This window comes from Chiloscyllium plagiosum, unplaced genomic scaffold (genome assembly GCF_037043375.1).
Source record: "Chiloscyllium plagiosum isolate Xiang-an unplaced genomic scaffold, Cpla_swu_hap1 HiC_scaffold_5, whole genome shotgun sequence".
In the NCBI taxonomy this organism is placed as follows: Eukaryota; Metazoa; Chordata; class Chondrichthyes; order Orectolobiformes; family Hemiscylliidae; genus Chiloscyllium; species Chiloscyllium plagiosum.
Genome location: NW_028270143.1, coordinates 46,581,955 through 46,609,291, shown reverse-complemented (window position 1 = coordinate 46,609,291; position 27,337 = coordinate 46,581,955). Strand labels below are relative to the sequence as shown.

Below are 27,337 nucleotides of genomic sequence, written 5' to 3'. Positions count from 1 at the left end.
TGAAGTCCAATTGGGCTTCAGCTAGTTGGCACTTTTGCATGGTTACATCATTAATTCCAAATACCAATTGATCTGTCAATATTTCATTCAGAGTTGAAGCAAAGTCATGTGCCTCTGCCAGTTATCTTATATTAGTCAAAAATTCAGACACGGATTGCCCTGGTTCTCAAATTGTGACATAAAACCAATAGCATCTCAGAATTAGAGGAGGCTTGGGATCGGAATATTTCTTAACTAAATCCATGTACTCTGGAAAGTCTTTAGTATCTATTGCCTCAGGAAACATTAGATTCCTAACAACCAAAAAAGACGGATCTACAGCTGTCAGGGAGAATTATGCATTGCTTTTCATCTGCTCCAATGTCCTTTCCTCGGAAAGAATAATGATTTTTTTCCACATACTGAGCCCACTCTTCAACAGCAGGATTGAACAAGTCAAGCTTCCTACTCAATGGCATTATGCGAGAATTGCTTACCCTAACAAAATCAATACAAATCTTATCATTAAAGATAAGATGGAGGGGTGGGGGGGGTTTGTTCTGGACCTCTCCATTAGTTATGAGTCTAATCCACCAACTTTGTACTCTCAGAGTGAAACTGCCATATTTTCCAGTGCAAATACTTTTATCATTTCAGTGTTACTAATGACATAAAATAACCAAGCATGTAAGAACATATCCAACTGAAGGATTTTGACACACTGCTAGTGAATTTCTTATGTCTTTGACCACAATTACACATGGGAAGCTATACATTTTTAGATGGTTTTAAACTCTTATCACTAAAGTATGCAAGAATATTTGGAGTATTTCTAATGGACCAAATTGTTTGGCAATGCGCGTGCAAGATTAATAAGCTCATTGTTAGCCTTGTTTAAATTACGCAGCAATTAAAGAAGAGACATCATGTGACTTGTGATTCATTGTGGATTGCTGGATAGTATGTAATACTTCCCTGTGAATCTTGCAACCATGTGCATTTAGCATTTATTTTCACTAGAAAGTTAAATTAACAACATAAGCATTCTTTTAATGTTAAGTTCTATATTCCTGCAATTGCACTGAACTACTTTTGCCGAGAGAAGTCCAGAAATTGAATAAATTTAACTGTGGAGTTTTATCCTTACAGTCAGTTAATTGCTATTTGAGATGTTTAAAAATGTTAACTCATTATTTCTTTCTGGACCTGATTTGACTCTAATTGGCCTAATGACTTCTCCATCACTCCTCTATTTATTTCTCAATCCATAAATCTTTATGGTTAATGAGCTAGACTGTTAGGCCCAACTACCCCTTTGCCCTCGCTGTGCCATTATCAGCTTGGGCTTCTAGCAATTTGCAATGGAGAAGAAATTTTAGCTGATGGGTGATGAAAAATCTGACTGATGATGTGTGCTGCAAGATCCCTCCAGCAAATTCTGTGTTGAGAGGGAATGGTGCATTCATGTGGATCTAGTAAGATTAACAAGCATTACAAGTACAACATTGTTCCAAGTACGAGAAGTTTAAATTTATATAGTACATTTCATGCCTTCAGGATATCCCAAGGTATTTCACAGTCAATTACTTTACAAGTTGCTAATGTTAAGTGAACAAAACAGCAGCTAAATTGCAAATGGCACCTATTGATTTCAATGAACTGAAGGCATTACAGCAGTACCAGTGTAAAGATTTAAAATTTAACTGGGAATACAATAGTTCAAGTACTTTAGATGGGTCAGTTATTGTCCAATGTGTGCAGGAAGGTTTCCTGACACAGTATGCATACAGGCCAACAAGGGGTGAGGCCACATTAGATTTGGTACTGGGTAATGAACACAATTAGATTAACACAATTCGGTTATGTTTACTTTAGTGATGGAAGGGATGGGTATATACCACAGGGCAGGAGTTTTAGCTGGGGGAAAGGCAATAACAATGCAATTAGGCAAGATTTAGGATGCATGGGATAGGGAAGGAAACTGCAAGGGATGGGCACAGTTGAAATGTGGAGCTTATTTGAGACCCAGCTATTGCAGGTCCTTGATAAGTTGTACTGGCCAGGCAGGGAGGAAGTTGTCGAGCGCAGGAGCCATAGTTGACTAAGGAGGTTGACTCTCTTGTTAAGAGGAAGAAGAAGACTTATGTTAGGATGAGATGTGATGACTCAGTTAGGGTGCTTGAGAATTACAAGTTATCCAGGAAAGACCTAAAGAGAGAGCTAAGAAAAGTCAGGAGGGAACATGAGAAATCATTGGCAGATTGGATCAAGGAAAACCCTATAGCTTTCTATATAATATATCAGGGAATAAAAGAATGACTAGAGCAAGATTAGGGCCAATCAGACATAGTACTGGGAAGTTGTGTGTGGAGCCAGATGAGATAGGGGAAGCGCTAAATGAATACTTTTCGTCCGTATTCACACTAGAAAAATCCAATATGTTCAAGGAGAATACTGAGATACAGGCCACTAGACTGGATGGGTTTAAGGTGCATAAGAAGGAGGTGTTAGCAATTTTGGAAATTGTAAAACTAAATAAGTCTCCTGGGCCAGATGGGGTTTACCCTAGGATTCTCTGGGAAGCTGGGGAGGAGATTGCCGAGCATTTGGCTTTGACCTTTATGTTGTTATTGTCTACTGGCATTGTGCCAGAATATTGGAGGATAACAAATGTCATTCCCTTGTTCAATCAGGGGAGTAGCGACAACCCTGGAAATTATAGACCTGTGAGACTTACTTTGGTGTGGGTAAAGTGTTGGAAAGGGTTATAAGAGATAGGATTTATAACCACCTTGAAAGGAATAATTTGATTTGGGATAGTCAGCACAATTTTGTGAAGGGTAGGTCATGCCTCACAAAACTTATTGAGTTCTTTGAGAAGGTGACCAAACAGGTGGGTGAGGGTAAGGCAGTTGATGTGGTGTATATGGATTTCAGTAAGGCATTTGATAAGGTTCCCCACGATAGGCTACTGCACAAACTACGGAGGCATGGGATTGAGGGGGATTCACTGGTTTGAACCAGAAATTGGTAAGCTGAAAGAAGACAGAACGTGGTGGTTGATAGGAAATATTCAACCTGCAATTCACATACTAGTGGGGTAACTGCAAGGATCTGTTTTGGGTCCACTGTTGTTTGTCACTTTTATAAATTACCTGGATGAGGGCATAGAATGATGGGTTAGTAAATTTGCAGATGACACTACGGTCTGTAGAGTTGTGGATCGTGACAAAGGATATTGCAGGTTACAGAGAGACATAGATAAGCTACAGAGCTGGGCGGAGATGTGGCAAATGGAGTTTAATGCAGAAAAGTGTGAGGTGATTCACATTGGAAGGAGTAACAGGAACACAGAGTACTGGGCTAATGGTAAGATTCTTGGTAGTGTGGATGAGCAGAGAGATCTCAGTGTCCAGGTACATAGAAAGTTACCACCAAGGTTGATAGGATTGTTAAGAAGGCATATGGTGTGTTAGCTTTTATTGGTAGAAGGATTGAGTTTTGGAACCATGAGATCATGCTGCAGCTGTACAAAACTCTGGTGCCGCCATATTTGGAGTATTGCATACAGTTTTGTTCACCACATTATAGGAAGAATGTGGAAGCTTTGGAAAGGGTTCAGAGGAGATTTACTAGGATGTTGCATGGTATGGACGGAAGGTCTTACGAGTAAAGGCTGAGGGATTTAAGGCTGTTTTCATTAGAGAGAAGGTTGAGAGGTTACTTAATTGAGACATAAGATAATCAGCGGGTTAGATCGGTTGGACAGTGAGACCCTTTATCCTCAGATGGCGACAGCTAGCACGAGGGGACATAGTTTTAAATTGAGGGGTGATAGATATAGGACAGATGTCAGAGGTAGTTTCTTTACTCAGAGAGTAGTAGGGCGTGGAATACACTGCCTGAAACAGTAGCAGACTCACCAAATTTAAGGGCATTTAAACTGTCATTGGATAGGCATATGGACAAGAATGGAATAGTGTAAGTTAGATGGGCTTCAGATTGGTTCCACAGGTCGGTGCTATATCAAGAGCCGAAGGGCCTGTACTGTGCTGTAATGTTCTATGTTCAGTGTTCTAAATCTAGGTTTAATGAATCATAGGATGCAAAAACACAGGAGGAAATCATTCAGCCCATCATGCCTGTGTCTGCTAACTATTCCTCCCCCAAAGTACTGTAAATACTTCCATATTCATCCAATTTATTTTGACTGTTAGTATTTAATCTGTTTCCATCACCCAGATCATGATAAAGTCATTGTGTAAAGAAAAGGTTCCTTATTTTGCCTCTTGTTGTTTAATCAATTGCCTTAGATCCAGGATTTTTGGTCACCAACTGTTTTACTGATAGAAATTGTTTATTTAATTATTCAGATTTTATGCATTCTTTCATTTATTAAATCTCCTCCTAATGTTCTGTACTGTATTGACAACAGCTCCAACTTTTTAAGGCTTTCCACTTAACTGAAGTCTCTTATCTCAGATACCACTCTAATAAATCTCTACTTCAGCCTTTTCCTTATCTCTGAGCATTACTTCTAAAGTTTGTTATGTATCTTTGTCCTAGTGCTCCATCAGTAAATATTTACAGGGAATGTATAGTCAGCAGGCACATTAATTAAAAAATGTTCAACAGGTTTTCCTTAAATGAGTACTTAGAAGTATGGAGATTAAGGCTTCTGGAAGATCATGGAGCTCAGAATTTGACACAATATTCCAGCTGAGGCCTAACCAGTTACTTTAAAATTTTACTATAACTTTCTTGATCTTGTGCATTAATGATCTATTAATAATGCCAAGGATTCCATTTGATTTTTGAAACCGATTTCCCAACTTGTCCTGCCGCCTTAAATAATCTTTCTGTTGTTACATCATCTTTAAAGTTACATGATTTTGCTCAAATTGCCCCATATCTTTCTTCCAGCAAAATGTAACTCTCTGCATTAAATTTCATCTGTCATGTATCTGCCCAACTTATTGATCTCTGCCCTCTTGCAGTCTATTACAGTACTACCTTCCTCATTGTTGAAGGTACTTTTGAAATTTGTATCATCTGCAAACTTAGAAATTATGTCCCACATACCCAAATTCAGATCACAAATAGATATTGTTCTCTAAAACCCCTAAAACATCTACATTCCCATAATATGAAAAACAACTGCTCACAGGTATTCTCTCATTCTTGTACTTCAGCTGCTTTTCTATGTAACTTGTCACTGTCCATAAATACTACATGGCTTGATTTTGTTAACAAGTTTTGAAACTTTCTATACAGAATGTCAGCCACATCACTCTTATTAACACTCTCCTTTACTTGATCAAAAGGTTATCGGTTAGTTTTCCATTGACAGATTTCATTTATTTTTACTTGCAATGCCTCAGATAATGAAGCATTCTTTGTGTGCACAAAGCAACACCTGGCCAGTACTCGGGCATTAGCTGATGAGTGACAATTAATATTTGTTGACAGTGTGGTGCTGGAAAAGCACAACAGGTCAGCCAGCATCCGAGGAGCAGGAAAATCGACGTTTCGAGCAAAAGTGCCAGTCAATGACCATTTCTAAAAAGACATCTATTACATGAATACATATCAGAACCAACACAAGTTACAAATTAATTAATGGATAAATGATATTTAAACTAAAAGGTAAATTTTATTTTAAATAAAAAATGCAAAGCGATACTTATACAACCACAAACATCCAGATCATACCCCACCCAAATATAATTAGGCAAACTTCCATAATATGCTGTTCTTTATTCATGCAGGGTAGGTCAGAAGTTCCATCCAATAACAGCTTTCACCCTTGCATTTCATGGGTACAATTATCATCAGCAAGGCACACTTCTTCAATCTATCTCCATCTCAGGTCATGACAATCTTAGTGAAGTAGCAAACTAGACTTTCTTTACAACATAAAAACCAATAACACCCAGGTGTGGCCACTTCTGGGAAACCATCCAGCTCTTTAGTATCTGTTTGCGTGGCTTTCCAGGTTGTGGACCTGTTTAGCCTGTTCTCATAAAACCTCCAATTGTCCCTGTCACCCTTTCTGTCAAACAGAAAAATTGAGTGATTTACTTACATAGAACATAGAACAATACAGCACAGAACAGGCCCTTCGGCCCACAATGTTGTGCCGAACATTTGTCCTAGCTTAAGCACCCATCCATGTACCTATCCAATTGCCGCTTAAAGGTCACCAAAGATTCTGACTCTACCACTCCCACAGGCAGCGCATTCCATGCCCTCACCACTCTCTGGGTAAAGAACCCACCCCTGACATCTCCCCTATACCTTCCACACTTCACCTTAAATTTATGTCCCCTTGTAACACTCTCTTGTACCCGGGGAAAAAGTTTCTGACTGTCGACTCTATCTAGTCCTCTGATCATCTTATAAACCTCTATCAAGTCACCCCTCATCCTTCGCCGTTCCAATGAGAAAAGGCCTAGCACTCTCAACCTATCCTCGTACGACCTGTTCTCCATTCCAGGCAACATCCTGGTAAATCTTCTCTGCACCCTCTCCAAAGCTTCCACATCTTTCCTGAAGTGAGGCGACCAGAACTGCACACAGTACTCCAAATGTGGCCTAACCAAAGTCCTGTACAGTTGCAACATCACTTCACGACTCTTGAATTCAATCCCTCTGCTAATGAACGCTAATACACCATAGGCCTTCTTACAAGTTCTATCCACCTGAGTGGCAACTTTCAAAGACCTATGAACATAGACCCCAAGATCCCTCTGTTCCTCCACCACACTAAGAACCCTACCGTTAACCCTGTATTCCGCATTCTTATTTGTCCTTCCAAAATGGACAACCTCACACCTGGCAGGGTTGAACTCCATCTGCCACTCCTCAGACCAGCTCTGCATCATATCCAAGTCCCTTTGCAGCCGACAAGAGCCCTCCTCACTATCCACAACTCCACCAATCTTCGTATCATCTGCAAATTTACTGACCCACCCTTCGACTCCCTCATCCAAGTCATTAATAAAAATTACAAACAGCAGAGGACCCAGAACTGATCCCTGCGGAACTCCACTTGTAGCTGGACTCCAGGCTGAATATTTACCATCTACCACCACTCTCTGACTTTGACCGGTTAGCCAGTTTTCTATCCACTTGGCCAAATTTCCCTCTATCGCATGCCTCCTGACTTTCCGCATAAGCCTACCATGGGGAACCTTATCAAATGCCTTTCTAAAATCCATGTATACTACATCCACTGCTCTACCCTCATCCACATGCTTGGTCACCTCCTCAAAGAATTCAATCAGACTTGTAAGGCAAGACCGACCCTTCACAAATCCGTGCTGGCTGTCCCTAATCAAGCAGTGACTTTCCAGATACTCATAAATCCTATCCCTCAGTACCCTTTCCATTACTTTACCTACCACCGAAGTAAGACTAACTGGCCTGTAATTCCCGGGATTATCCCTATTCCCTTTTTTGAACAGGGGCACAACATTCGCCACTCTCCAGTCCCCTGGTACCACCCCCGTTGACAGTGAAGATGAAAAGATCATTGCCAACGGTACTGCAATTTCCTCTCTTGTTTCCCACATAATCCTAGGATATATCCCATCAGGCCCGGGGGACTTGTCTATCCTCAAGTTGTTCAAAATGTCCAACACATCTTCCTTCCTAACATGTATCTCCTCTAGCTTACCAGTCCATTTCACACTCACCTCTTCAACAATACGGTGCCTCTCATTCGTAAATACTGAAGAAAAGTACTCATTCAAGACCTCTCCTACCTCTTCCAACTCAATACACAGTCTCCCACTACTGTCCTTGATTGGACCTACCCTCGTTCTCATCATTCTCATGTTTCTCACATACGCATAAAATGCCTTTGGGTTATCCTTGATCCTATCCGCCAAAGATTTTTCATGCCCTCTCTTGGCTCTCCTAATCCCTTTCTTCAGGTCCGTTCTGGCTATCCTGTATCCCTCCACTGCTCTGTCTGAACCCTGTTTCCTCAACCTTATGTAAGCCTCCTTCTTCCTCTTTACAAGACATTCAACCTCCCTCATCAACCAAGGTTCCCTCACATGACCATTTCTTTCCTGCCTGACCGGTACATACATATCAAGGACACGTTGTATCTGTTCCTTGAAAAAGTTCCACATTTCCACGACATCCTTCCCCGACAGCCTATGCTCCCAACTTATGCTCCTCAGATCCTGTCTTACAGCATCGTAATTACCCTTCCCCCAATTGTAAAACCTACCCTGTTTCACGCACCTATCTCTCTCCATAACCAAGGTGAAAGTCACAGAATTGTGGTACCAAATCCAAAATGGCCTCCCCTCTGGTCGGACAATCTACATACCGTGTTAGAAAAGCTTCCTGGACACAATGCACAAACACCGCCCCATCCAATCTACTTGATCTAAAGAGCTTCCAATCAATATTTGGGAAGTTGAAATCGCCCATGACAACTATCCTGTGGCTTCTGCACCTTTCCAAAATCTGTTTCCCAATCTGTTTCTCCACATCTCTGCTGCTATTGGGGGGCCTATAGTAAACACCCAACAAGGTGACTGCACCTTTCCTACTTCTGACTTCAGCCCATACTATCTCTAAAGGCAGATCCCCCTCGAACTGCCTTTCTGCAGCTGTTATACCATTTCTATTTAGCAACGCCACCCCTCCTCCTTTTTTACCACCCTCCCTAATCCTACTGAAACATCTGTAACCAGGAACCTCCAACAACCGTTCCTGTCCCTCTTCTATCCACGTTTCCGTGATGGCCACAACATCGTAGTCCCAGGTACCTATCCACTTCTTCTCAGGAACTCTTCATTTTCTTCTTTTTGTCCCTGTCTGCTTTCTCTTTGTGTCTGTGTCTATGTATATGCTGATCATTGTCACCTTCTAAGGTTTATGCATATAACTTTCTTCTATGCCTTCAGTTCTCCTTGACTCTAGCCATCATATGTTTCTTTCTGAATTTCCTTCCCAATGGTATTGCTTCAGGGTGAAGAGTCACCATATCACATGAGATTGGAGGAATTGTGGGGGGGCGGGGGTGGGGAGTGGCCAGTGAGAGGTTCTGGAGTGGTAACGTTACTAGATTAACAGTTCAGAACCTGAAATGAATATTCTGAGATCATGGGTTTCAATTCCACCATGGCAGATAGTGAAATTGTAATTCAATAAAGATATGGAACAAAAAGCTAGCCTAATGCCATCCATGTAAAACCCATTTGGCTCACTAATGTCAGTAGAGAAGGAAATCTGCCACCATTTCCTTATCTGGCCTACATGTGACTCAACCCAACAATGTGGTTGACCCTTAAATGCCCTCTGGGCAATTATGGATGGGCAATAAATGTTCAGCTTGCTAATGATGCCCACATCCTATGAATAAATTGTAAAATATAGACCAGTCTTCTTATTATCCATGAAATTGCTTTAAATTTGCCGTTAAAATTAATGCAAAGTCTTACAATATTTTCAAACATTCTTAAAAATAATGGTAGACTTCACAGATTTCTTTACTCTACAATGTCCAAGTCAAAGGTCATCACACTTCACATGATCTACCAGTATCAACAGTCAGGGGCTCACTGTTGAGCAGAAACTTAACTGAACCAGTCACACTGGGGCTACAGAGCTGACCAGTGCTATCCATGATTCACCTTCAAAGGTTATGTGCAATGCACAAGGAAGAATTCTCACCAATTGTCTGGATAAGTGTAACTCCAACAATATTCAGGAAACTTGGCACTACCAGGGTAAAAACAATTTATTTCATTACCACTCCATCCACAGTCTTAAACATTTTGGTATTTTACAATTGGTGTCCAACGGCCACAGCATGTGCCATATTTAAGATGATAGCAAATCACTTGGTCTTCTTTGATAGTAATCCATGATCCCTATCATCTTGCAAAACAAGGATGCAGATATATGGGAACACTACTACATCCAATATGCCCTATAAATTATAAACTATCTTGACCATAAGTCCATAAGATCTAGGAACAAAAGTAGGTCACACAGACCAAGTCAGCTCTGCCATTGAATGAGATCATAGCTGATCTGATCATTCTCGATCTTTCCAGAATTAGTCTAAAAGCAATCACTTTTGTTAAATACTTTCCCATTGACTTCACTTACATTGTTTCATTCCTTTGAAGTAAATCTAGTCCTACATACTTTCTAGCTGCACTGGACACATATTCATCGACAAAGTTCTCTTACATATAGTCTCTTCACTCTCTTTGCCTTTTTCACTGAATAATAGTCTGGTTTAGGATAATTGAAATTCCCCATTGTCTATGTGCTTTTCTTCAATTTTCCTCCAAATCCACGACTCTTCTATCTCATTTGTGATACTGGGTGACCCATGTATACACATAGTGGTACATATATTTTTACATTCTAATCATTCAGATACTTTTGACACTCCAATGACATCATCAGTCTCCAGTGCAATTAATGACTTATTTGATTAAAATTATCACTCCCTCCTTTTTTCGTCTTCTGTATATTTTTTGAACACCTTCTGGTTAGGATATTATTAAGCTAGAGAGGGTTCAGAAAAGATTTACCAGGTTGTTACAGGTATGAAAGGTTTGAGTTATAAAGAAAGATTCGATAGGCTGGGACTTTTTTCACTGAAGTGTAGAAGGTTGCAAGGTGACCTTATAGAAATTTATAAAATCATGAGGGGTATATATATATATATATATATATATATATATGGTTTATGATGACTGTCTTTTCCCTAGGATGAGGGATTTCAAGTCTACGAGACATATTTTAAGCCGAGAGGAGAGAGATTTTAAAAAGACATGAAGGGCAAATTTTTTATGCAAAGGGTAATTCCCACATGGAATGAACTTCTGGAGGAAGTGATGGATGTGGGCACAATTACAACATTTAAAATATATTTGAATAAGTGTATGAATAGAAAAGGCTTGCATGGATATGGGCCAGAAGCAAGGAGGTGGGACTATTTAATTTGGGATAATGCTCAGCATGAACTGGTTGTACTTAAGGGTCTGTTTGCCTGCTATAAGACTCTATGACTCTATTAAGTTCCCAATCATACTCTTCTTTGAGTATAACCTCTGTTTTGCCAATCCAGATTGGCCTGAATACAGCTAGCAATGTGGCCTGTAGTCCAGCTTCATTATTTGTTACACCACATGCATGTCATTCTGAAGAAGGGGATCACTCAACTCAAGATGCTAACTCTGCTTTCTCTCTACAGATGCTGAGTTTCTCCAGCAATTTCTATGTCTGTGTATTTCAAGTGGTTTTTAATCTGTTTTATTCTAGTTCATAATTTTGTTCCATCTAATGTGAATCTTGAGATGTGTGAAGCTGTCTCCCTCTGAGTTGACCTGAGCAGCTAGATTGAGACTCCTGACTGAGTCCAATTGGAACTGTAATATTTGCAAAATGACAAAGTACATCATTGCAAAAGTATACCTGTAGCCTTGGATTATTCTGTCTGAAATTAAATCAAAATATGCTGTTATCTAGGTGCACAGCTAAGCAGCAGAACCTGTTATTATTGAACAAATACCTGTACACAGGCTTTAGCAGAACTGCTACCAGAAAGCCAGGGGGTAATTTTAACTCCAAAACAAGGGATAGGAGGTAGGAGTTAAATTTGAACTAAATTGTAAACAAGACCCTGACTCCCACCCTCTACTGATTCACCCATTTCCATTTTAACAGTGTCAGTTTAGGGTGTGATAAGTATTAAACTCTACATATTGATCCACATAGTTTTTAAAAACACAACATGTCTCAGACCCTGTCACGAACTTAAATTCGTTGTTAGCAGGCTGGATTACTTAAGTCTCAGGAAACCCACTAAATGGAAGCAGAAGCTGATTGCTGCAGCAGGTAAAGGATTATTCCTGTATCCCTGCTGGATAAGGAGGAATAAATTATCTCCCCATCCTACAGCCAGCTACCAGCATCCTAATTCACTCCCCACCTTCCTCTTCTACACACCTCTCCTTTCTACATGGCCATCCCAACCATTTCCCAATTTCTCTGCAATCTCTCTCCTTGTGATTTCTCTTCCCTTAAGATGTCCCTGCAATATGATTTGCCTGCAAGGTCTTCCTCCAGGTCGGAACTCCCACTTCAGTCTACAACTTATTCAACAATAACCTAACTTGAGTGAAGAGTAGAAAACATACAATTTATAAATAGAAGAAAATAGAGTGTGTATGTTAAGACAAGGAGTGTTCTTTGCATTAAGAACAAAGAATAAAGAACAAAGAAAATTTACAGCCCTGGAAAGGCCCTCCAAGCCTGAGCCGGTCCAAAGTTCTGTCTAAACCTGTCGGTCAATTCCTCAGCATCTGTATCCCTCTGCTCCCCACCTACTCATGCATCTCTCCAGACGCATCTTAAATGAATCTACCATGCCTGCCTCTACCACCTCTGCTGGCAATGCATTCCAGACACCTACCACCCTCGTGTGAAGTACTTGCCACGTGTATTCCACCTCTCACCTTGAAAGCGTGACCTCTCATTATGGAATCCTTAACCCTGCGAAAAAGCTTGTCTCTATCCACCCTGTCTATACCCTCATGATTTTGTAAATCTCAATTTTCTTTTTTCTAATGAAAATAAACCTAACCTACTCAACTTCTCTTCATAGCTAGCACCTTCCATACCAGGCAACATCTGCGTAAACCTTCTCTGCACCCTCCAAAGCATCCACATCATTTTGGTAATGTGGCGACCAGAACTGTACACAGTATTCCAAATGCGGCTGAACCAACGTCCTGTACAATTTTAACATGACTTGCCAGCTCTTATACTCAATACCCCGTCCGATGAAGGCAAGCATACTATATGCCTTCTTGACCACTCTATCCACCTGTGCAGCAACCTTCAGGGTACAATGGACCTGCACTCCCAGATCTCTCTGTCCATCAACTTTTCCCAAGGCTCTTCCGTTCATTGTATAATTCGCTCTAGAATTAGTCTTGCCTAAATGCATCACCTCATATTGAAAACCATCCGCCACTTTTCCACCCAACTCTCCAGTCTATCTATATCTTCCTGTATTCTTTGACAGTCCCTTATGCTTCTGCCATTAGAATATGCAAAGGCAATAATAATAATACAAAATAACTGTGAGCTTAACAGTTTTAGAAGTGCTTAAAGAATTGTTGGATAACTTTGATAAAATACAAATAGGAAACTACAAATTCATAAATTTTGTTTTGAATATTTTGAGCTCCAAATTATTATCAGTATAATCAGATAAAAAATTCTGTTTAATCAGTCTAAAGACATGAAAGAATGACCCAACGGTATGTTAAATTGAACACTTGTCAATTAGCTTCTTCCAGAATCTAACTTTTACACTGAGTAGAACTTCTATATAAAGCATTGTAAAAGGACAAAAAAAATCCTTCTTCATTTCTTTGCCATTCTCTCAGCTCCCAGGGTGCTGAGGCCTAATGTAAAGATATATACGGTGCATTCCAAAATTGTCGTTCTGAACAGGCGTCACCGGATTAGAAAGTTATTTTCTGTTTCTCTGGGGTGCTTTTTAACGTGCCGAGAAATTGTGTTGAGCATGTTGGAAGTGCCGGATATTCGTTGTATTTTGCTTTCTGTATTTTTAAATAGATAAATGGAACATACCGGGTATATTCAAAAGTGTCTTAATTCAGCAACTTGTAAAATCTTTCGCTGGTGAGACAAAACACAAGCCCGGAATCACACAATGAGAGAAATGGACAGTGTACTGCTATAGGCTTGCCGTTAAACAGACCTGCAAGCGTTTAAACTGCCGCCTTTAACAGATTTTTAAAGACGTGTGCGGTTCCCATTAGTATGTAAATTAGAACTTGCAGGAAACTGAAAAAAATAATGGATTCATTCCTTAAGCAAGGACAACGTCTTGGTCACTGAAACCTCTATATCAATTATTGTACACGTATTAATCCGTATAAATCTTCCACTGAAGTATCGGTTCCAGTTTAGTGACGATATTCTGCTACCTGAATATGCATCATATTCTCTTTTAATTCAAGAGAGTTTAAAACAGCTGTTGAAACAATTGAGGGGTTTTCTGAAAATCTGCGATCGAGTTTAAGAATCTTGCGCTGCTTTAAATGTTTTAATTGCACGGCGTACTTTGACCGGTGGGTCCTAGTGTTTTGACAATAACATTAATTTTAACCAGGAAGATAACGGACGAGCAGTTTTCCTTTAGGAAAACAAAGCTGCGGATGCTAGAAATAAAAAAAAAGAACTTGCTGGAAAAGCTCAGTAGGACTGGCAGCGTATTGGAAAGAAAGCAGAGTTAGCGTTTTGGGTCCAGACACCTTTCTTCAGCTAACCATCCATGAAATTGGTTCCTTAAACCGTGCATCAGTTATGAAGCAAAGTTAAGCAAATTAGTATCAAAATCTCAAATTAATGAAACAGTTTGAAGTACGTCCAGGTATAAGCGCATTGCGAAAAATTATACTTTTACAAAACAACTAATTTGCAAAAGACTTGGTTCATAAAATTTGTTGTATTAAAGGTGATCGATAGGTGCCGCTGTAATACCCAGTTACTGGTAAAATCTTGACAAATCTGCTACAACTCGCTGTGTTCAAATGGGAGGAAGCATTTATTTTGTTTTTGTCAATTTGTTCCAACAGATTTTAAATAAGCATGTGTCCAATTCGATTCTTTTGGTTTGCATTGTTAGAAAACGCGAGACATTCTTCTCGCTCATTTGAGTCTGTTTTTGAGTCCGGTTTATTTTTGTCTGGAGTGCCGTGCTCGTTTTTGGTCAATCAACATCAGTCGCCGTTTTCCAAAGGAAGACGCATGCATTTGGTGTGTTCTGTCCCAAACAAAATATGTTGCACTCATTTCCCTAAACTCAGTCTCCAATGAAAAGTGATAAGAATACAAAGCAGAAAGTGCTATAGAGTTAATGTTTTGAAAATGGTTGGATTCTAGATTACAAAACGTTGAATTATGGGAATTAATATACCATTAAATAGTACATAGAATTCTGAAGTAAAAGTTTGAAAAATCAGATGTTCATATGTTTGTATTAAACTTTCGGCTATGCATAAGATCGCTAACAGTAGAATTGTTATTGACAATTCCTATATGTTCTTATAAACCAGATATAAGCTGTTGGATGATAACGCACTGTTGGTAGGTTGATGTTTTTAAACGTTGTTTTACTTTCCACAATCCAGTACTATTACACTGTTATAGTAAAGTATGAAAACAGTATTAATAATTGTTTCTGCGAAATATTGGCATCCACGGTGTGTATGGCGTATTCGTTTTTACCAAATTTTCTGTAAAATTAGTCAGAACGTTTTGGTTCTTACCACATGAACTGTAACTGTATAGAAAGCAAACGCAAATTCTGACTTTAGACATCACCAAGGAAAGCCCCGGGGCAGCTTCGGCGCGGAAACTTCGTTCACGTTCTCTCCCAAAGCCAGACAGTGCCATTGAAAAGAAATTGATTGTCCTATTTTTTTTAAGTGGCCGGGTACTAAAAAACAGGACGATCAAGAGTCTGTGAACGTCAATCATTGCTTTAAAATGTTCTCTGACAGGCAATATGGTGAATTCAAGTCCTGGGAACAAGGAGAAATATGCAAGACGCTGAAAGCTGTTGTTGTTTTGATGCTGTTTATCAACAGGTACAATGCCGCCGTGCTTTTCTGTTTGAGTCATTTGTTGTTTTGTGTTTTCAGCATTTTGCCTAGGCATCTGTGAAAGGAGTTGAGCGAGTTAGGGTGTTACTGATGGCTGACTGCTCCATCCAATGGAACAGATCCACCCAGTGCGTAATAGCGCAATTAGGGACTTAACCAAGAGTTAGCTGAGCTACAACCACAGTCTGCCGGCGCCTGCAGCACATACAGCTATGTCTACATAGACTCCTGCAGCACACACACACACGCACACACACCATGTCCATGTAGACTCCTGCAGCACACACACACACACACACACACAAACATGTCCGCATAGACTTTTACTGCACAACACACACACACACCGACCGACCGACCGACCGCCATCACCTCCTCCAGCAACCCCGGGCTATGACTGGAGTTTTCGATCGCAAGGTTACTAACATCCGGACAGAGCTGCAGCCCACTTTCCAGCACAGCATGCACCATCCGTCGCAGGAATCGCCGACTCTCCCCGAGTCCACGGCTACCGACACAGGTTACTACAGCTCGGCCGGCTCCCACCACGGCTACTGCTCACCTTCGGCTTACGGCAAAGTGCTGAACCCTTACCAGTACCAGTACCACGGAGTGAACGCGTCGGCCGCCAATTACCCCGCCAAGTCTTACCACGAATACAGTTACCCCGGGCATTACCACCAATACGGACCGTACAGCAGGGCTCAGGCAACATGCAGCCAGCCTGGTAAGGAGGCAGGATATCCTCAACTCTCGGCTGGGGCAGCCACAGAAATGATCTCCCATTCACCCCACCCCAAATTAAAGAATGGCGGCTGTTTTGTTTTGAAGGCGAAGTTTGCGATATTAGTGCAGCCAGAGTTCGATGAAGCAGTTTTGTTTTTAATCCTGTAAGATGTTTTGTGCAAGACTTAGGAGCGAGTATTTCAAGCGGCGGCCTGTCGGGGAGAAAGAGAGAGGGGAGGAGGGGAAATTTGGCCCATATACTTGGGAATGTCTCTCCCCCCCCCACCCCCCCACCCCCGGCCGCTCCGTCCACCCTGCCCTGAGAGCACAGCCCTCTCCTTGTCGGCGGGACATTGTCCCCGCCAAACACCGTCTCACATCCCGTCTGGTTCAAACACGGATGGCCAAAACATCGACAGGGAGTGGGGTCGGCTGCTGCACATTCAGAGAGAGCCCCGGGGGTTAGCTGTCCTTCCTCCCAGGGGGGTTTGCCTCTATCCCTGGGAGCTGGGGGAAGGAGGGAGGGAGGGGGGAACTCCCACCCCAACATTCTGACAGTATCCATCCAGACGGTGAGGCCGTTTCCGTTCACATTTTCCAAACTAAAGTGTGGCTTTTTTTCTCTCCCTCCACCCCCTCCCATTTTCAGAGAAAGAACTTGTCGAGCCCGAAGTGCGGATGATAAACGGCAAACCGAAAAAGGTTCGCAAACCGCGCACAATCTACTCGAGTTTCCAGCTCGCAGCTTTACAGAGGCGCTTCCAAAAGACCCAATACCTGGCCCTGCCAGAGAGAGCCGAACTGGCCGCCTCGCTGGGACTCACCCAGACCCAGGTAAGAGCAACCAAGCCGGCAGCAAGCTCCACTATGGGGAGCCCCGCCGAGTCTCAGGGAGACACTCCACTCGACACATACACTCACACACCCAAGGGAAACACACACACTCACACACCCACAGGCACACACACACACACACACAACACACCCACAGGCACACACACACTCAACACACCCACAGGCACACACACACACACACACACTCAACACACCCACAGACACACACACACAGGCACACACACACACACCCACAGGCACACACGCACTCACACACCCACAGGCGCACACATGCCCCACAGACGCACACACACACACCCACAGGCACAGACACACTCACACACCCACAGGCACACACACGCCCCACAGACACACACACACACACACACACACACACACCACACAGATACACACACACCCCACAGGCATACACATGCCCCACAGACACACATACTCACACACCCACAGGCACACACCACACACACACACACACACACTCCACACACACGCCCCACAGACACATCCACACACACCCCACAGATACACACACTCACCCACACACACCCACAGACACACACATGCACGCAGGCACACACATACCCACAAGCACACACACACAGGCAAACACACTCACCCCCCTACACACACACAAACACAAGTCCCCAGACACACACACTCACACACCCACACACCCACAGTAACCCACACCCACACATCACACCTACACAAACCTCCACACAATCACACACACCCAAAGGCACACATCCACAGTAACCCACACCCACGCCACCCACATACCCCCCCAACAGACACCCACCCACACACACACAGGTACACACACACCCTCAGGTACCCACACATACACCCACAGATACTCACAAACACCAGTCCCCAAACATGCACACTCATCTACACACCCACCCACCTACAGATACCCACAAACACCAACCCCTACACACCCCCAGACAGAAACACAGCACCAACCCCTACACACACCATCCCCAACACATACCGCTGCACACACCCACATGCATACCTGCACACACACACATTTACACACACGCACACCACCCCCACAGACACCAGTCCCCACACCCCCAACCACAGACACACACACCACCCCTCCACACACACCACTCCTGCACCCCCCCCCCCCCAGCCCCCCCCACACACACACATTAACCCCTTGATACATTGGTGCAATTCGAGCTGCCCAGTACTGGTATTGATGACAACATTGACACATAGAATTAATCTGATCGGATCTCACTCAGCGCAGACACTAACCGCGGGGAGACAGACTCGCAAGCGATAATCGATCCGGGAATGCTTCGCTCCCCACGCTGCCCCTAATTTCTAACTCACTCAGGCACAAATCTCTCTATGGAGATCCTGAATGTACATTAATTGCATCACTACTTTGTTCTGCTCGGATTCCCTGCAGCCTGACCCTTCTCTTAAATACACTGTCCGTCTCCATTGATGGGATTAATATTCTGTCCTGTACTCGCAAACGGCTTCGGTTTTGTTTTATTAAATCGAACTTCATTTTCCATTAATTTCACTGAGAATGTAAGCCTTGGGCGAGTGCGCTTTGACAGTCGTGTGACACATCTAAGCGTAATATTTACAAAAATAAGATAACTTTTGCCGTACACAAGTTAATAGTTACAAAGATTTGTAACGAAGTGTTTCCCTGTTAAATCAAGAATATCGTCTTGTGTATCTTTTCAGAGAGTTTTAGGGGTTTGAAATAGTCAGCAAGCGTTTGGAAGCTGCGATACTTTATTTTTTTAAATTTGGGAACTTTACCATCTTTAATTTTTACCACTAATCTGTATATTGTACTATTACTGTTTAAAATATGTCTAAAAAGAAAGCACTGCCGTGATTTCAGCCACAGCTGAAATCACGGCAGTTTATTTGGATCGACAACACATTGCCCTCAGTTCTGGTGTAGAATAGACCGGGAGGTATTGCAGTGCATTTGCAGCAGAGATATACGTGTAACCCGAAGTGTGGGCGAGAGGGGGAGAACGAAATGGTGACGGTCGTCAGTACACCAGGAAATATCCATCAATTAGTTATTTTGTATGACAATCCTGAATTGGCAACTTATTCGGTGAATCGGATAATAAAACGACGAGATTTTGGAGATGGTTATTTATTCAACTCAGGACTACGGTTCCAGATCCATCCCTTTGTATTGTGTTATTTAGCGCTATCATGTAGTTAATTTCGGATTTAATGATTACCATTCGTTTTGCAGGTTAAAATATGGTTCCAGAACCGAAGGTCGAAGATTAAGAAAATCATCAAGAATGGGGAGATTCCTCCTGAGCACAGCCCCAGTTCCAGTGACCCTATGGCCTGCAATTCTCCTCAGTCCCCTGCCGTTTGGGACACTCACAATTCCTCAAGGGTTGTCCACAGTCATCAAACCCCCAGCCACAACCCACCCACTACAAGCTACCTGGAGAACGCCAGCTCCTGGTATTCCAATCCCACTTCCATCAATTCCCATCTGCAGTCGACAAGCTCATTACATCACCCATTAGCTTTGGGATCCGGGACTATTTATTAATCTGAAATACATTGCAAAGTGGATTGAGTAGGACCAATAAACAGTGAAGATATGCAAAGAAAAGCACGCTTTGTTCAGTCGGAATCAAGGGAAGCCAAATTGTCTGGCTCTGTACACTCGGTGCATGTAACTTTCCACATTTCAAAGAGGAAAATGGACTACTTTTCCAAAGGACGTCAGGACCGACTTGGACATGTCAAAGGTGCCTCTCTTTAATCGGCTATGACCGCTAACCTGGCGGGACTTTTCAGTAACATGTATCACTGTACATAGGTGTAGATAGTTGAATTGAACTGTATATTCTGTTTAAATAAACTTATTGACACTTCGGAAAAACTTCGTTGGGATTTTATTTGCTATAATTTATACAGTATACATGTTGGGCAATAAAGTGAAAGTTGAAATCTGTAATAGTTGGATGGCTAGCTATAAATGTTGGCGTTCAGTGACCATTGCTATGGAAACTCAAGGGAAGGCAAAGGGGAATTACTGGGTCGCCCTGCTTGGCTCCATTCTCTGTTTTTTGGGGGTGTTTTCTTTTTGTCTGGGTTCCTTCCGCCACTGTCATTATCTGAGTACAGTAGCGATCTTCGACCAATGTTATGAAGTTCTAATTATTTAATTTGCATGAGCACCATTCTTTTTGGACGGTAAATACGAAACTTGCTTTTTAATTTGATGACTGTAACTGCAATCTCTCACTGTACGTACGTCCAAAGTGCTCAGTCAGACTTTGAGCAAAAGTGTGGACCATATAAATTGGAACACACGAAACCCAAGGCAGTTAAATAGATGAATTAGACTCTGCAGGTTTTTTATCTTTAGTTCCTAAGTTAACAACAAAGAACGAAAACAGTGACTGACAAGCTCTGCTGTTTAGATACAGTTTTAGCTGATAATATTTTGAAAAGAGTCTTAATTTATTATTCATTTACTTAATTCAGCCTTTTTTTAAAAAAGTGCAAGGCAATTGTCAAATGCAGATAGGATTTAACACTTACACCGAGAAATCTCGCAGATCTATTGGGGTGTGTGTGGGGGGGAGGGGTGGGGAGGAGGAGATAGAACCAACAATCCCCACAAATAAGCATATGCTGCTATTAGAAAAAGAAAACACACGTTAAATTAAAACGGGGCCTTCTCATAAAACTTAGCGAATTAAATACAACTTTGTCTGTTTAAAATTAAGGGTTGTTTAAAATCACACTGAATGTGTGATGTTTTTTTAAAAGCAATGTATCGATTTGGGAAGAGATACAGACGGTAGGTGGCCAGAGGCGTTTTGATCTTTTTCGTGAGAATATTCTCTTCTTTTCTAAATCGCTTTCAATTTATCCAAAATGAGATAAATATTTCAATTGCACTTGTTTTAAAGTAGACAGCTTTAAATATTAAAAAATAGCGCGATTGCTCTTTCCAGTCTTAACGTAATCACAAAGACGTCATCGCCCTCATTCCTATGGTGATTCCATCCGTTCACAGCTGGTCCCTAACCAATGTGCCGGGTTTTGGTAGAAATTAATAACAAAACCTCTGGAACCACTTTCAATGACAAACAGTTCTTAATCCTCCACAATATTGGTTGTATGTATGCATGAAGGTTCCTATAAAAATACTTGAGGGCTTGACGGCTGCAGATATCGTCAAATCATACTGAAATAGTCTTGCATTGAAAATATCAGCGTTCTTAAATTTATTAAAATTGAATGTGAATTTTGTTAAATGTATTTGCAATCTTAGGTTATGCAGGCATCAATTTACATTATTAAAAGGTCGGAATCTTGCGACTAATTATGAGGAATGTTGCGTTGCAACTTATATGACAACCCACAGGGAGATTATTGAATCGTTATAGCAACAACAAGTAGATATAGTGGAAACGTATGTTCTAATTCAATCGCCGCTGGCTTTCTTTGCTTACCAGACCTGCATGCAGCCTCGTTCTAAGAGCGGGAGCAGAGTAAACTAGTGAGTGTACACGTTTCTTGAGTACGGAGAGAGGCGGAGAGTTAGGCAGACCCCTCTCGTACCTCACCCTCCGTGTTCATTCGCCGCTGCTCAGGAACTTTTGCGATATTTGGCGATTGTCAATGCACATTGTAAATGGCGCAGCCTCAAGGGGATGTCAACTGAATCGGCATGAAATGTAATCCCAGGGATGTACACAATAACAGGACACTGACCTTTGGAGGGACGTGGCAGAATGGATGGTGTTTAACGAGATGCGTGCTTATTAGCAATTTTATTGTTTGAATTGTATAATTAAATGGTGGAATTAAATAATGAAATGCAAGTAGCAAAGGGCGGGGAGAGTTGAAATGTACACAGAACCTGACTTTACACTCACAGGTATTTGTTTTCATTGCAGTCATGGAAAGTTGGCGCAACCTGGGATCTGACTGAATTTAGCCGCCGACGTGTATTTTCCGATTAAGTTATGGAGGTTTCCGATATGTGAATGACCACACTGATAAACAGAGGATGTAAATTCAGTTTGTATGAGCGCGGCAGAGGGAGGAGAAAATGTGCAAAGCCGTTCCCCCTGCCCGAGGGCACTTGGGGATGGGTTTTTGGCTGCAGGATGTATTTGGGAGTTGGGCTGTGTTCGTGTTTCTGGTAGCTGATCTCTCTTGCAGTCTGGCTCACAGACTTCCCGCAGACTTGCTTTCTCTTTGTGTTGCCCACAATTAGCAGCTTTGAATGGCAGACAGGAGCCGAGAGGGCGGCAGTTGAGATCATAGACAACCGCATTCCTGTGGGTGCAGAGCGGCTCCAGAGCTGCGCGACTCCCGGCCACGGCCCAGCTCAACTAACACACATTCTGCAGAAAATAAACTCCAAACATAATAAATGTGTCTGTATTCCCGCGCACAAAAAAAAAACATGTACTTACATATATACACACGCAGGCGAACATGTATATAGGCACAGTTACAGCGCAGCACGCATTTATGTGAACCTACACGCATACAAACATGTCTAAGACTTTAATGAAATGCAGACACACACTGGTGCAGACGGATTTATGCCAATCCGCGCACATGGCACCTGTATACGGAAGAGAGAGAAATCGAAAGAAGAAAGCATGTCGGTACCCCTATTCAAGAACTTGGACAACATTTAGCCCGCTTTAAACCGTACAATATACAAAGACGTGTATTATCTACTCCCGTTCGGATGTAATAATTCATTTAAATAGTACATAATTTATATTAGAATGTTTGCGTTAATTTTAATTAGAGTGGGGACAATCTGGGAAAGTTTCAGCGATTTTTCACTTTTCATAAACGCTGATCTATCAAAAAAAATCAACGTGATCCAAAATCCAATCGAAATGCACGTTAAAAATGGCAAAACATCCAGGCAACTAGACCGCAGAGAAACGATGTAGAGACAACGGGTGGAGTCTTTTGTTCGAGGTTATCTCCCTGGTTTTTGTGGCCTTCAGAAATTACTCGGGTTTTGGGATCGAATTTGCTGATGTTTTGCTGCTATAGTGTAGCCGAGGGAAAACGAGTAAAATACAATTTGTTGACGTTATTCTATCTGTCTAGTAATCGAAGCGTTAAAAGCTGTCACATCAGGAGCCAGTTTAATTGTTAAGATGCCCGCCTGACGACCCGCCTGCTTAGCTGTAATTTGATACAACAGGCAACAGCGGGTCGAGCCTGTTGACTGCAAGATTTAAATGTTGAAGAATTCGCACATCTTACAGTAGGAAACAGAGTTCCGTCTAATTATTTGCGCTATGCGTGATGCAACCACAATCCTCTCTGAACCAAGTTTTAGCATCTCGAATGTTTGGAGGGAAAAAGGCAGGGAGTGGGCTAGGGGGAGGTGGCGGGGAGACAGGCCTATGTGCCTTTTCCAACGCGCTGCACGGAATAAAGAGAATAATTGTCTAAATTCTGTTGCATTACTGAAGTATGTGGAGGCCAGCCGTTGGCATGTTGATGGCGTAAGCGTAATGTATTAGCCAGGGAGCTATTCAATCAAGCTTCTCTTTAAAATTTTATAATTAAATTGCCTTAAATAACGGCTAACGTGGATATTAATATCTGGGGCTCATAAAGTAGCGGTGTGCACGTTCAGGTAGCTTGTAACAGCTAGCAGCAGCAGCAAAGGGCTGAACATGGAGCTGATTTACTTTATTAAAACAAGATGAACCAAACTTTCACCGTTTAGGGAAGGAACATTGTTGGTCATGTTTTAAGACAATTTATTTTGGCTCGAGTTTTCTTTGTTTCCCCAGTTTCTTTCTATCTTATTCTCAATTCGTCCGATTGCCCTCTCGATCCTATGTTTACATTCATGAATATTTGATTACCTGGTGACCAAATAATATCGTGTATATTGCTTGTTGTTTGAATGTGCATTTAAAGACAGGTCTTAATGAGGTAGCTGAAGTATCTCTGAAAGTGAGGCAAGGGGCCTTCGTGTTTCAGAAGGTCTGAAGCATTTACAGTAGAAGTTGGCGTTCTCTCGGGCAACACTCTGCCTGAACAGTATTTTCTTTTCTCGGTTTTTACTATGTCGTCGTATTCGTGAAGAAGTGGGTGCTGTTGGGAAGCCCGCGATTGAAGGTGAAACTCGCAGATCTCTACCTTCAGAAAACCTGTGACTCCAGGTAAACTGGAATTCCCCCTCCCCCCCCCCCCCCCCCCCAATACATTAGACATGGGCTAACTGCTGAGAGTGGTTGGTGCTTACATTTTGACAAATGGCACTCCATCTTTCCACAAGATGCATGAACGGCGCTGCATCCAAACATCAGTTGTCAGAGCTGCTCCAGAGAAACCAGCGAAATCAGCTTGAGAAATATGAAACAAACTGCTTCTGCACTGTATTGCTTTAAATTATACATTGTACAAAATGTAGGTTGTAATTTCTATTTACATGTTCAATGGATTTGGATTTAAATATCTTTATTACAAACTTTATTGTATATTGGAGATGGATATACCATCTGATGTGAACAGTAGCAACAACAGTGACGCTTTTCTTAAAGTCTGCCAATTTTTAATTTAAACAAATGTAATTGTCAGAAGACAGGCTATGATTAGGATATTGACCCTCTTCCTGGCTCTATCCAGCAGCATTAACTTATTTTTTCTTCTCTAGCTCTGCGGTTTCTATTCGCCCTTTGACTCATGTGTTTCTTTCTGCTTTTTTGTTGCGATTTCACCCGCTGAGAACCTTCAGAATTAACATTGTGAGTTTTCCACTCAGCAGCCATCTGCTCTGTACAAATAATGGCGAAATTAGTCTAACTGGACAGTTGCAGCGATGTAATAACTCGCAGTAATTATCCCCCAGTCTGGATTAAGATGTTATTATTATAATCTGGACGTTTACAATTGCCTTAATTTACAAAGATGCGCTGGTTCTTGATTACCACAGTTTTATCAACCTCGCCGTCACCAAACACTGACAGTAATAACAGCTAATTTTGCTGGCAATATAAGAGGTGGCGGGGTGTGCAAACAATTTCACACCTGGATATGCTCACCCAACCGGAGGAGCTCACGCTTCTGCCCGGTTATACAATAAAACCGTTTCACCAGTCACCGTTGGTAATGTTTTCCATTAGACGGACGTGTGCTTGGAAACATCGTGTCAGGTATGTTTGAAACTCGATTTGTGTATAGATATAATTATATATTTATCCATTTTTATGAAAGTAGACATTTTCAGACCCGTCTCCTATTGGATGGCGAGAGTTTGTGCAGGAGTACAAGAGAGTCCGTTGATGAAGGTTGGAAATGGGACGTTTTGCTGAACGATGATCCTTTTTGGTCACATTTTTCCTTCGAACCATCAGTAACGACACTGATCACTTTGATGGGCGGGGTGGGGTAGACTGATTTTGAGAAAAAAGAGAGCTCAGTACAGATAGCTTCTGTAATGCCTGTCCTGCTATGTTCTGTGTTTTGCCTGTGGTGTTTTAATGAACATATTACAGGAACTCTTAGTGAAAGAATTGTGGTACCTCAATATGCCAATCCTTGACGTATCCGTCGTCTGCTTGATTGCCTATCTATCTATCGTGTCTTGTCTATCTAGCGTGGCAGATATATTTGTGTGTCAAATATGTTTAAGAACAAGATACAACCTATCGATAACTGAATACTGAGATATTCCGACAACATGCCACAGTAACCTATGTGTGGTCATCCTCATGCTTCTGGAAAGCATTCTGTACAATTCGGGCAGGTAATTTTGTAAATCATGATACTTATTTGATACATTGTATATTGTGAAATTATGCATTGGATTTTGTTACCATGCAGAGCGATGTAAATTATGACCAAGATTGCAGCATTTCCAACGCGAATTCTCCTTAAGCTTTTCCAGATGTTATTAATGTTTGATGATGTTTCGTTTCCGTTCATAGCGACAGGCCAACTACAATTCGGAGTAAAATGAAATGTTTATGATTATAACAACATTTTATTTTCAAGAGCCAGAGTTGCTAAAGGTTGCAGTTGAACTTAACGGCCTCCAGGTCTGGGCTTAGCTCGCAGGCCAAGCGGACTCAAGCTGCATGTTTCCGCTATCAGTGGAGGTTGTAAGTTATTTTTTATGAAAATGTGTGCATGCGTGTGTGAAAATGTTTAATATTTACCTCTCAAAGGCTATAAACTATCATCTCTGCATCTAGACGAAGTTAGGCGCAGCTGCTCACTGTACCGCCAGCTTTTCCCATATCAGTGGAGGGTTAGACGGAAGTGCAGTGCCGAAAGAAATACTGACAACAAGTAACGAAGCTGGACGCATTTGTTCCATACGAGCGCAAAAGATGGAGGTTGGATATAAAAACACGAGGAATAGGCTGACTCCATACATCCTTCAAACATCAGTAAAAACAGGCAGCTCCCCACGCCATCCACCCCCCCACCCCCCTTCCCCGCCCCACTTCCCCCATTCCCAAACCCCTGGCAGCCAGCATCACTCTCAGTCTCAGTCTCAGCAGGAGGGCACGATCAGTTATTGGTCAGGACAAAGCGGCTCCCTTATTCTGGAATGAAAATGTTGCTAGTTTAATTCATACTTTGTCCCAGAGTTGCTAGTAACAATGGGCACACCGATTCACAGCGGTGTGTATTTTTATATAGTAACTTTCGTGGCTTAATTCTGCACTAGAAAATACACCTCTGGCACACGACGATCACGGAATCTTTGGTATTAGCCATACATTGGGAAGGAGAGGTCCCTACATTGCACGCTTAGCACAAAGATTAAGAATTTTTCTACCTGCTGTATTTTTAATTTTGGCGCGAATGCGTTCGCCATGGAAATCATGAGCTGGAAGGAATCGACTAAAAATACATATTGTTTTTCATTGTTGAGCTGGAGGAACTGAAACATCTGCTGCAATGAAAGAAAATATCCTACATGGTTTATCGCAAAACATACATGTGCTAGGCTGAAAGTGACATTACACATAGGTTTGGGAAAGGCAGGGGCATGATCGTCCAACATGTTATATTAGCATGCAAATTCATGCAATGCTTAAAATACGTCATTT

At 41.9% G+C, this 27,337-nt stretch overlaps 1 protein-coding gene and 1 long non-coding RNA gene across 2 annotated transcripts in view; one reads left to right on the top strand and one right to left on the bottom strand.

Annotated features, from left to right (window-relative positions):
• Positions 1–15,754, bottom strand: part of LOC148149919 (uncharacterized) — a 32,572-nt gene extending 16,818 nt beyond the window's left edge. The window contains exon 1 of the long non-coding RNA XR_015757181.1: positions 15,330–15,754. This is a non-coding gene — a long non-coding RNA (uncharacterized LOC148149919). The remainder of the gene's footprint in view (positions 1–15,329) is intronic.
• Positions 15,755–15,918: 164 nt separating this feature from the next.
• Positions 15,919–20,139, top strand: dlx5a (distal-less homeobox 5a). Its single transcript, XM_043689908.2, has 3 exons — positions 15,919–16,392; positions 17,041–17,225; positions 19,495–20,139. Exons 1-3 carry the CDS (start codon positions 16,059–16,061, stop codon positions 19,807–19,809), a joined length of 834 nt encoding a protein of 277 aa, XP_043545843.1. The 5' UTR covers positions 15,919–16,058; the 3' UTR covers positions 19,810–20,139.
• Positions 20,140–27,337: the final 7,198 nt, after the last annotated feature.